The 12,772-nt window shown below is 38.9% G+C and overlaps 1 protein-coding gene across 5 annotated transcripts in view; it reads right to left on the bottom strand.

Moving 5' to 3' along the window:
- Window positions 1-12,772, bottom strand: part of CAPN13 (calpain 13) — a 185,252-nt gene that overhangs the window by 161,277 nt on the left and 11,203 nt on the right. For all 5 annotated transcript variants that reach the window (XR_015749499.1, XR_015749500.1, XM_087965160.1 and 2 more), the window contains exon 2: window positions 4,783-4,980. Coding sequence is in view for 3 of the 5 variants with exons in the window: in XM_087965160.1 (XP_087821286.1) it covers window positions 4,783-4,980 (198 nt within the window). In the remaining 2 variants the exon portion in view is untranslated. The remainder of the gene's footprint in view (window positions 1-4,782; window positions 4,981-12,772) is intronic.

The raw sequence follows: 12,772 nt of genomic DNA, 5'->3' as shown, positions 1-12,772 counted from the left end.
TTGGCAAAAAGATTAGCAACCCCTGTCTCTCTTTCACTCCTATGTTTCCAAATTCTTTAAATGACCAGAGGCCCAGAAGAGACTAACATGAAAGGAAAGAATTCTTAAGCATCCATTGCTACTAAAAAGGAAACAGTCTAATTCTCTCTACCCTTTGGCCACTCTGCTTGGGGATTCTAGGAGTTATAATTCAACTCCTGGTCTTAAATCAGTAGCAATCACTGCATGGATTGAAATTTATTTAGCCATGCCATGAGGATGTTTAAAAGGTGAAATGAATTGTGCATACATATCAAAGATGTCTCAGCAAGGCGGAGCAGCTGGGTGGTCTTGTAAGGAAGCCGAGCAAGGTTGGGCCAAGTAAATTCTTGAATGGTAAATGATCAGAGAATATCAGAACTATAGGCTAGATGGGAAATTGAAAAACCATCTTGGAAGAAGCCCTGGTAAACCACTTCCATATTGTGGCTAAGAAAACTGCACAATTATCAGGAAATCAGCTTGATTCAAGGGCATCTTCTTTTATTCTCATCAGTAAATTAACTATTTGGTCAGTGTTAATTCCTATCCATAGTTATTAAAGTGTAAAAATAACAAACTACCAGATTTTTGCCTATTGGATGGAAGTTTAAACTAGTATCAAATGTCTACATCAAGATATTCTAGATTTTTAAAAGATAGTATTTTTAATTTTAAGCATAACATACAGGATTGTGTGGTTTTGATTATGGGCAAATCAATGACATAATATGTGTCTGCCACAGTGGAGAATTTCTGTAGCTCAAGGCTGAGTTGTTCAGTTCTTGATGTTCTTTGAGCTTGTGTCTCTTCCTGGAGACATTTCATTAGCAGGCTAGGTAACATCATCAGTGTGTGGAGGAATGGAGTTTTCTGGCTGTTTAGTTTGGTAGCTTGTCTTACCAGCCATGACCGGGGCATTGTTTCTTCCAGTGGTGGGATTCAAATTTTTTTACTACTGGTTCTGTAGGCGTGGCTTGGTGAGTGTGGCAGGGGAAGGATACTGTAAAATCTCCAGTCAGAGGTGGTATTTGCCAGTTCTCTGAAGTACTCAAAATTTCCGCTACTGGTTTTCCAGAACTGGTCAGAACCTGCTGAATACCACCTCTGGCTTCATTGCTTTTGTGGTGGAATATTGTCTATTTTTCTTATTCTTGTTTCTCTAGCGTAATGAGGGAAGATCTATTTAAATCTATTTGCTTCTTTTCCACCTTAGATTGATTCCTTTCTTGAACAGTTTATGCATAGTTGTTATCTCATTGTGACCATTTATGCCTGATTCATCAGAGTGCCATGACCATGCCTCTGGGAGTTCTCCTGCATTTTAGTGGTTTCCATTTCTATTGGAAAGAAAGCAACCAAAGTTCAAGGAAAGAAACAAAAGACCCAAACACCTCCTTTCTCATCACACACCTATTAACTAATAGAAAGGTCACCAGAAATTCCAATCAAGGCTGGTAAAACAAGCTATCTCACACACACCATAAAACCCCAGCTCTACTTGTCTGTGCTTCCTGTCGATAGGAAAAGAAGTCAACTCAGAGAACTACAAGAACCTCACAATACATATTTACTATGAGTACATCCCAATGAATTTCTGAATATGTCGCCTTTTGGAAGAAATGGAACAAATGATTATGGTTTTTGTAAGAAATTTAATTTTAAACCAATTTACTTTGTCAAATAGCAGCCCCTGCAAACTGGCCAAGCTCTTTCAAAAGGCAACGACTTTTTGTTTTTTCTTTGAAGATGTTTCATTTCTCATCCATGTGAAAAAGCACATTTAGGTCAACCATGACCTGAATGACTGACAATTTCCATAGACGGGGGAGGGGGGGGGAAATTCAAATTTTTTAACAACCAGTTCTGTGGGCATGTCTAGGTGGATGCAGTAGATGGGCATGGCCATGTGACTGGGTGGGCATGGCTTCTTTTTTTGCAGCACCTCCCCATTTTTTGCCTCCTGGGCCGCAAGGAAGCCTCCTGGGGGGCGTTTTTGCTCCTAAGAAGTTTTCCTGGGGCCCAGGAAGGCAAAAAGCAGAGTGTGGGGAGGCAGAACCCCCTCTGTGTGCCCCTTTTTGCCTCCTGGGCCTCAGAGAAGCCTCCTGGGCAAAGCAGTAAGACAGCAAGAAGAATCCCGGCACAGCTGATCATCAGAACAGCTGACCATCGGGAGGGAGGAAAAAAAGAAATACCTTAAGGAATGATTGGGTGGGGGACAATGCAGTCAGTGATGTCAGGCATGCGTGCGATGTCGTGCATGCACGATAAGGACTGGCTGGACAGGGAGGGGAGGCATGGGTGGAAGGGGTGGGCCAGCCAGGGGCACGATTTGCCAGTTCTCCGAACTGTGCAGAATCCTAACAACTGGTTCTATAGAACCAGTCCGAACCAGTAGAATCCCACCCCTGTCATAGACATATGACTGAGCTCATAAGTAAAGCAGATTTGGCCTTGGCTGGGAACCATGAAGAAATTCCAAGGCATTTGGCTACTTGGCAACATTGCAAAACATCCTGGGAGAAAGCTGTGCCACACCTATTTCAAGAAAAATAGGTGGAATACAGTCACTGCCTCAATGTGAGGTTAATAATATCTTTTTAAGCACAATAAAGCCCAACACTTTATCTTACATCTATGACTAAAGGGTGGGGAACTCAGGCTGTGTCAGGAATGATAGTTCTGTGTTCCAATCCTGCTCCCTTTGGGGATTCCTGTTGTTAAATTGGCTCACTTTACAAATCAAAACATGCTGCTCCAAGCTGTCAGCACTGCCTGGCATCTGCAAATCAAACTGTGTTCTTTCTCCTTTGTGCTCCAAAGATTCCAGGCTTGAATGTAATTGGCAATTCTCTTGTCAATGCATGAGATAAAACTGAAACCTGCTTTACTTCTCAGCTGCCACATTGGATCTGGAAGGGTGACAGTATTAAAAAAAAAATGTTATCTGTCACTTAAATAACCAGATATGGCATGACTCAGAAAATGCAAAACAAGCAAAGACTTCTTAGATTAAGGTACTCTTCTTTCTTTACTGTCTCTTTTCAAAAACCAATCTTGAGGTGGAAAAACACAGAAAAAACATCTGAGAAACAACATGACTGTTGTGTAAAACGGATGTTTCATTGAATGTGGATTGAGGCAATTGCTCATTGGAGCTTTCAATTAAAATTAACATTGAGATTCTACTACTTTGTATACAATCACATATGTAGCCTTTTAAATGCAAAATACCTTCTGCTCAGCAACTGAGCTTCACTATTTGTCTTCACTTTATAAAACAGCCAGGAAAATGAGTCTTGTAAACTTTCTTAATTAATTTTAAGAAAGGTGAAAAGCAAAATGCTGTAATGGGAGACGAATGAGATATTCCATACTAATAAGGAAGTGTAACAGGATAATTGTATCCTGTTACACATCCTTTTCCACACCATGGTTACTCAAACATAAGTTCCATGTGACTTTCTCCCAATTAAATGTGTGTGCAGAGGCAGCCAATTCTCAGAATTCAGGCTACACTTGAACCACTGAATGTTCCTTTTTAAAAAAATGACTATTAATTATTGAAAATAGTTATCACACTTTTCAACTTCCAGAAATTTCTAGTGCTATGTCAAGAATTATTTTAACTGCAGTAATATAGCTGTTGGTAGCGGAGTCAATCTAGAAAATGCCTTTGCCGTATTTTGAACACATGTAGGCAAAAATCAAGACTCTGCTGGAGATGTCTGGCACAAAGGTAATCTAGTTAGAGTATATTCCAAATCCTTTGAATTTTCCAAATTAAGGTTGTTGTTTTTAACTTCTTTAACTTTCTTCCAGGATTTTTTTAATGTTATCATCTAATACCTGCTGCTACTCCAATCAAAATGTTTGTGGCCCAGAAACTATTACAAAGCTTTACTTATACTAACATGGTCCATTTCAAACAAATTGGCTGACTTTATGATGGTGAAGTTGTGTCATTAAGGTGGTATTAACTTTTAATGATTGGAAATTTTTTTCTCAAGAAGATCTGTCCTCAACCTGGTCCTTCAGGTCTGCTGACTTTGTAATCATTTTAAATTCCAATGTGATTAGGGATGGATGGATGGAAGCATGGATACATGGATGGTGAGATGGATGCATGAATGAATGCCTGGATGGAGAACTGAAGACAACAGTTGAGATACATGTAGATGACCTATAGGCTATTCAAAGCAGGTCATAAGAGCAGTTGAGACTTGGATATTTAACTGGGCAATTTATTACTGAGGTGAAGATGGATTTAAGTGAAACTAATTTGGCTATTGAAAAAAGGTTAGGATGAATTAGATTGACTAGAAAACAACGTAGCCAATGATAAATTAATCCAAAATATTTGGTAGGTATCAAGCTGCTTATTGTTGGATTAGAGAAATACTCCTTAGAATTTGATTTGTCTTTCTAATTCTGTTCCATGGGCTAAAAAAGTGGGGAACTAAGCTCTTCCCTTGGAAGACTGACATCAAATAAAGCAGTTTGGTCTTAATTCAATGTGCAACTGACAGGAAGAAGACAGCAGAATTTGTACCTGTTATAAGAGGGAAGGCAAGAAGACATATTCTGAGGTCGAGCAGAATATGTAAGGTAGATTGGATTTAGTATGGGTTGTGAAGGTACTTATCATCTGTATTTTCTGTACAACAAGAACCTAGAAGTAGGTGTTACACCAAGCAGATAATTCCCATATAAACTATAAACATATACAGATATCCCAAGGGCACAAATTTTATCACTACTCACGTTTGGTCTCAGCCACTGTATTTTTCTGAGTTTCTCTTCTGGAAACAAATTAAGTCCAATGGAATGACTGTTTGCTGGGAATGTATCATCTTCAAAAAGTAGGCCCTGATGCAGGCAGTAGTTTTGCAGTTTAACAAAATCCTGGTTGTTAAATTGCAAAGGGAAAGCTGGGCTTCCTTCAGTTGCTTGATTTTGCTCCTTTAATGAGAAAAGGGGAATGGAGAAGAAGTTCATTAGCTGACAAATTTAAGAACTGGAATTTACTGGGGGGAAGATAACTCCTATATCATCAAATCAAAAGGACCCAGATTTGTCCAAAATGTACAGTCATCTTATGCAGAGAAATGTAGAAACAATTAACATTCAAACGGGGGAAAATCAATAGTGGGCACTTTTTCTAGAATTTAGTTTCCTTATGATCGATGAGGAATTTAACTCAGCGATTGGTGACATTTGGGAGCCTCAGAGCTGCATTTAACAATTTTGGAGGGTGGTGTCAAATCATTTACACAGTCAAAGAAGCAAAATTGTCCAGATTCCATAAGGTGAGTTAATACTCACGTTAGGATTAAAGGACATACTATTGGAAATGAGAAGGATCTCCATCTCTAATTTATTAGTAAGTTAATTCAAGAGTCTATTGGAACATTTTGAATCTAAAACATAGAACAATAGAGTTGGAAGGGACCTTAAAGATCTTCTAGTCCAATTCTCTGCTTGAGCAGGAGACCAGATAGTATTCCAGAGAAATGGCTGTCCAGTCTTTTTTTTGAAAACCTCCAGTGATGGAGCACCCACAACTTCTGAAGGCAAGCTGTTCCATTGGTCTCTTCTTCCTTTTTATTCCAAACTGGACTGAACTGCTATTTATGAGATAAGCTATGATTAAATCACCTTATCTGTGATCGTTTCTGTCTAAATTCTTATTATTTTCTGAGTCTACTGCCAACTTTCACAGGTAGAGCATGTGTACAATTCAGAGGAGTCCTTATTATTCTCTGCAGATCAGGTTGATTAAATACCCTACTAAAGATCATGATCTGATAGGAGCAGCTGGGCTATGAAAGTGTACAGTCCATGATTGAGTGATGTGCATGGCAAATTGGATGTTACAAGCAGGATTTCCTGCACATGAAACTAAAATCTGGGTTTTCAATCCACTTGCTTCTGCCTACAAGTGCTTTGCCCAATAAAAGTAAAACTACTGGGATAATGAATTGGGCACCATCTGATTTGATGAAAATGAATTATGAATTATGAACCTGACTAAAATGATGAGTCTATATAAAATTGCTTATGTAGCTGAGCATTCACACCAAAGCTTCTCCCAGAGTTTATTCAAGCCCTTATTTATGCCCTCATCCCATGGACCAAATGGTTGCAGATCTTAAACAACACGTTTAGACCCGGATTCTAAAGATTCTAAGAACTGTGGTGGTGCAGTGGTTAGAACGCAGTACTGCCAACTACTTCTGTTGACTGCCAGAAGTTTGACAATTCAGTTCTCACCAGCTCAAGGTTGACTCAACCTTCCATCCTTCCAAGGTTCGGTAAAATGAGAACCCAGATTGTTGGGGGCAATGTGCTGACTCTGTAAATCGCTTAGAGAGGGCTGTACAGTACCGTGAAGTGGTATATAAGTCTACATGCTATTGTTATTGCTATTCTTTGCAGACTGATTTTGCATTTTGCACTAGCTCTCTCCCACAAAGGTACATTTCCCATTAATTGATTAATTACTTTCTACATTGACTTAAATAAGGAAAGCAGCTCCTTTTAAAAAATGAAATTGGGTGACATTCCACGGACACCAAGAATTAATATTCTTTTCCTGGTTCTATTTCTCCTACAGTGGATATAAATCTTATGTAATGTAGCATAACACGACAAGAGAATGGTTTCCCCTTAACAAATACTCATTTGCAACAGAGCTCAAGTCCCTGCATACAAAGATCTATTTCTCCTAATGCAGTCCCAGCAAAACTGATGACTAATTCCACAGCCCAAATTAAAACTAACAGAGCTTGAAGACTGGGGCTGACACATGCCCAATCTTTCTTTTCACTCCCTCTTGATGAAGAACAGAAAGAACTTTTAGCATGTGAGCATGTATGCTTAATTACATTGTTTAACACACTGGGAATAATTTAGCAAGTGAAGTGAAAACAAGAAGGTATTTCTCCTCTGTGCTGCAGAAGAACCTTTTCAACTTCATAAGAAAGGGTATTGGGAGACCTGTGTCAGAGGCAGTATTCCCTGCCATTTAAAATTTCCTGTTAGAGAAAAAGAGGATGATCACTAGCCAAAGATAGATAATATTTAGACTTGTGATTGTAAAAAGCTGCTTTTTTGTTAGTTTAGCTGGATTAGTACTGTCCACTCTAAGAACATAAGAAGAGTCACAGTGGCTCAGATTATAAATCCATCAAGTTAAGCCTGCTACTACACCAACCAACAAGCTTGGATACTTTTTTTTACTGTATCTTGCATTGATGACTTTAGAACGATTATTAGAAGTCACTTAAGACAGCCAATACAGTCTGGAGATTTTTCTAATATTCTCCTCGGATTTTACCAATGAGTTCAGAAAATAAATGCTTCTTGCCTGAAAAGATCTGATGCATACTAAATTTTACAAAACAGTTTCAACAAATTAGAATCAGTGCTAATTATGGCATTGGCAGGTTAACATACGTACATAGTTCACGGATGTGGTGAACTAAAGGAAAGAGGTATCTGTGTTCAACTCCTCCATAATAGAAGTTACTAATATGTTGTTTTGCTGGAGATCTGAATGAAGTGGCTTTGTTGAAAAGATGGACATCAGATTTTCTTTGTTGAAGGTGTAACAAAATTGTGAGTCATGTGAACATTTGATATCTTTTTGGAGTGATATTTCATGTTTATAATTCATCTCGCTGATCCCATGAGCCCATCTCTGAGACTTGGTCATCTCATCTATTCCCTTGTCTATTAAAAAAAAATTCATTTGGATAAGAATGCAAAAAGTTAGAATAATAGGAGAAAATCTCCAGTGTGATAACCTGGCAAGTTTCTTGATAGGGGAAAATGTGAGTATGACGCATTGCATTCCGATTATGTTTGTATACATCTACACATATCATCTCTAAATGCCATAATTACTCATACCTCATCTCTTTGCTCACATATAGTTGTCTCCGGCTGGAATGCCATCTGTTCTATAGTGAGGATTTTTAGATAGTAGTATCTCAGCAAATGACTGAAAACTTGCTTCAGTAATTAAGTTATACAAATTAATCTCTCTCTCTCTCTTTTAATTTACCTGGACAAGATTGTTTTGAAGTCTCTCACACACCCACACACATACTTCCATTCTCTGTGTAGATATTCTTTTTTTCGCTACAGTGTAAAGTAGTGAGGATACAGCTTATATGACAATGTAAATGTGCTCTCCCCTCAAAATAAAGCAAAACAAATTAAATGTAAAAGATGCCTTATTGTAAATCAGACGATATCACCAAAGTTCGTGATATCATAAGCAACTCAAACACAACAAACATCTCTCCTGAAGATATCTTTGAAATTACCAGAGGTCACCCTGGGTACAAATACAATGACAGCTCTATGGCCCCAAGATTTTGTAGAGTTGTTTGTAAAAATGAGTCCATCAAACGTATATTCATTCATACAATAAACACCATTGCAAAATCCAATCCCACCCATAAAAAACTTCACTCAAGACCAGACTTATCCATACTGCAAAGAATCCACTCCCATGAATTCGGCGCAGAATTCAGAAACCATCTAGACAATGGAGAAAAGGACCTGTACATTGACTACTGTGCTGATTGCATCAAAATAAAGTCACACAACCCACAACTCCGCATCCAACCCAACCCCATCCGATCCAACATCACTCAAAACTAGGCATGCATGCCCCTAACTACCTCTATTCCAACCACAACTGGCCTTAAATGCAAGCTACTCAATGCAAGAAGCCTTGTAAATAAAATACCCGAATTTCTCCTCTTACTAAATACGGCTAAATTCAACATTATATTTGTCTGTGAAACATTTATTTATTTATTTATTTTATTTATTTATTTATTTATTTATTTATTTATTTATTTATTTATTTATTTATTTTATTTATTTGATTTGCCAATTGTTTACAAGATAAGTATAAGTGTATACATAGTTGTGAATACATGAAATGGGTACATATAAGAAAAATAAAAGAAGAATAAGAGAAACAATAGGACAGGGACGGTAGGCACGTTGGTGCGCTTATGCACACCCCCTACAGACCTCTTAGGAAAGGGGTGAGGTCAATAGTAGACAGTCTAAGGTTAAAGTTTTTGGGGTTTGGGGAAGAAACTACAGAGTCGGGTAGAGAATATTCCAGACATTGACCACTCTATTGCTGAAGTCATATTTCCTGCAATCAAGTTTGGTGCGGTTAACATTGAGTTTGTATCTATTGTGTGCTCTTGTGTTGTTATGGTTGAAGCTGAAGTATTCATTGACAGGTAGGACATTGCAATGTATGATTTTATATACCATGCTTAAATCAGACCGAAGACGGCGTAGTTCAAGGTTTTCTAGTTCTAGAATTTCAAGTCTGGTGGCATAAGGTATTCTACAACGAGTAGAGGAGTGGAGAACTCTTCTTGTGAAATATTTCTGGACTTTCTCAATTGTGCTAATATCAGATACGTAATGTGGGTTCCAGACTGATGAACTGTATTCGAGTATTGGTCTAGCAAATGTTTTGTATGCTCTGGTTAGTAGTGTGATATTACCAGAGAAAAAGCTACGTAGAGGATTAGGTTAACAACTCTTAATGCCTTTTTGGCTATGTAGTTGCAGTGGGCTCTAGCACTTAGATCATTAGAGGTGAGTATTCCAAGGTCCTTTACAGAGCTTGGGTCATCAACAAGATCTTGACTATTCAGCTTGTATTTTATTTTCTGATTTTTTTTTGCCAATATGTAAGACAGAGCATTTATTTGTTGAGATTTGAAGTTGCCATTTGTTTGACCATTCTGATACATAGTCAAGATCTTTTTGTAGGGTAGCAGTATTGTCTGTGGTATTGAACAGCTTTACATCATCAGCGAAGAGAATGCAATTGCTCTTAATATGATCACAGAGGTCATTTATGTAGAGTATGAAGAGAGTTGGTCCTAGAACACTGCCTTGGGGGACACCACTATTGACAGGTACTGGATTTGATAGGACGCTCCCAATTTTGACCATTTGTTGTCTGTTTGACAGGAATGCTTCTATCCAGTTATTCAGTTGTCCAGAGATACCATATACCATAGGATTTTATTTTTAGGAGTAGTTTGTCGTGTACCACTGAATCAAAGGCTTTACAGAAGTCTATGTAGATTGCATCTATTGCTTTGCCCTGGTCAAGTTGTGTCGTCCATATGTTTTTGCAGTGTAAGAGTTGCAGATTACAGGATAGTTTTTTTTCTGAAACCAAATTGTTTATTGGAGAGTAGGTTATTTGTCTCTAAGTGGAGGATGATGGATTGGTTAATAATTGATTCCATGACTTTACAGGTGACGCAGCATAAGGAGATTGGCCTGTAATTTTCAACTAGGCTTGGGTCTCCCTTTTTGAAGATGGGGATGACTGTGGCTTGTGACCATAGGTTAGGCAAGGAGCTGGTCCTGAAAGATTTTTCAAAGATTATGCTTAGAGCTTTGGCTATGGCAGTGGATAGCTTTTTTAAGAAGTAGGCACATATTCCATCCGGTCCAATAGATAGAGATGGTTTTAGATTGCGTAGTGCTTTTTCAACATTGTCTTCTGTGAAATCGATATGTATTAGATATGGCTCAACACATTTCTCCCTGTGTCAGCCTTCAAGATTTTCTCCCTTTGCTTTGCATCTTTTGCCTGTCATAAGTAACGGGGGGAGGAGGGGGAGAATGGTTATGGGAAGTGAGCTGGAGGTGTTACAAACCAGAACTGTATAAACTGGGGGGGGGGGTACATTCTTGCTTAGGTTTCTATTCTATGCTATGCGCAGCTGCAACTCTTTATCAAACTATGTCAAGGTCAACGGACAGAAGCCTCATCACCACCTGGAGATGCCCACATGATGATATACACAACTTTTAATTGGATGAACCAATTGAACTATTGGGGGTGGGAACGTTGCCATTACTTTGTATATGTGATTTACGCGCCCATTTTCTCAGATTCAGAATTCTTTTGTTGTTACCACTTGATTTCCAGTAAAAGATATCTTTTCTCTGATTAAAGGAGTCTAAGTATTTATTTCTTGGATTTTGAATGGAGCACCAGCTGACATTATTCTGAATCTCTCATTACCAGCCCACCCGGAGAATTAATAAATTTTCTTCCGAGGGGGTCTGAACACAATGTCAAATCCAGCCAGCGACCAAGAAGACCTGGGAGCAACTGGAGGACAAGATTCTCTGCTGCTAGAGGAAGCAGGGGAAGCCGACTTGTTAGCAGAACTAAATCTTGGGGAAAAACCAGCTGTAAAACCCAAATGGTCCCTGGGAGTTGGTTGGAAGGATCCTGAGGAAAAGCCTCCTCCAGGAGTGACCACTACCCGTCGGTGTGGAAGAGAGGAGCCATGGCAGGAGAAGGAAAGAAAGAATTTTTTACTGACTCAGGCCATGGATCTTTTAAATGAAGCTATCAGAGAACCTCAAACTGAACAAAGGTATGAGGGAGAGGAGGGGGAGGCAGCCCCAGCCAGAAGAATCAGAGCAGCCACCCCCATAAATCATTCCGGGCTAGCGCAACAGGCAGCAGCAGCCCAGGGGCCTCCAGTGGGAGGGGTAATTGCCAGAAGATGTAGAGCTCCAAAGGTGCCCCCGTTGGAAATAAAATATGGGGGGGGGATCCCAAGGAGTTAGGATTCTTCCTGGCACAAGTCTGGAGCCATATGGAGGAAACATCATAAATATTTAAAATAAAATAAATCCTGTTTTTGTTTTGTTTTTGTTTTTTTACTGTCACAAAGCATTAGCTGAAGACAGGGACAAGATCAGCCATCACATTTTCAGCAAGCACTAGATGGTTTGGATGCTAGGGAACAAAGATATTTTCTTTACAACAGAAGCAGCTTCTGGGGTAAAATCATAACAATGACTGTCCTCTATTGTGCAAAGAAGTGATGATCTGGAGAAGTTAAAAGAAAAATGGTATGAGAACTGACTTGGTTTTAGCTGAAATTATGTAATGACATAATTTCTGCCAGGTAAACATGACCCAAAGAATAAACTAGTATATGTATGGAAGTTTTCAAAGTTCCTAGGTGATAGAATTTATTCTGGGGATTGATTGGGTGAAACTATTATTTAGAGCAGGGCTGTCAAACTCACACCTGGTTTAGCGAAAGGAAAAAAGTCATGTTGATGCCGTAGCGATGACGTGAGTTTGACACCCCTGATTTAGAGTTATAGATAACTACTTCTACTGGGAAAAGATATCACCAAGAGACAGAGCTCATGTTTTAACTGTAAAATATCCCATGTTCTGGTCTCAACCTCCATAACTAGGCATAAAGAATTTGATGGATTAATTCAACCTTCTAATGTGGTGCATTTGGATTAGAAATGCAAGGAGGCTGGAACCAAGCAACTGCAGGATACCACACTAGGCAAACTGAGTGCTTTCCCATGCCCTTTTGTACATGTGCCTCTAACTGGAAGATCTCATGCAGCTATATATCATTCAGTTTGAGTAGCCTGAATCCCCACTCCCCCCAATCAGCAAAGATCTGCCCATAAAGGCTCTGTAAAGGAGACTGGTGGATGATTAGACCTGTTGACATAAGACACTTTGTGGAAATCCAGTGTGTTTGTACATCCCTGGAAAAAGGAAGAATTAATACAGATGTTCTTAACCTTTTTTATACCATAGACCCCTTTGAGAATCTGATGAAAACTTTAAAACCTTATTGATGAATATGCATTGAAATACATATGGATATGGGTTGTATTAATAGAAAATATG

Source organism: Notechis scutatus, chromosome 1 (assembly GCF_049901735.1).
Source record: "Notechis scutatus isolate UNSWTSFEM ecotype Mainland chromosome 1, rNotScu1.2, whole genome shotgun sequence".
Classification (NCBI taxonomy): domain Eukaryota; kingdom Metazoa; phylum Chordata; class Lepidosauria; order Squamata; family Elapidae; genus Notechis; species Notechis scutatus.
This window is presented reverse-complemented; position numbering and strand designations above follow the sequence as displayed.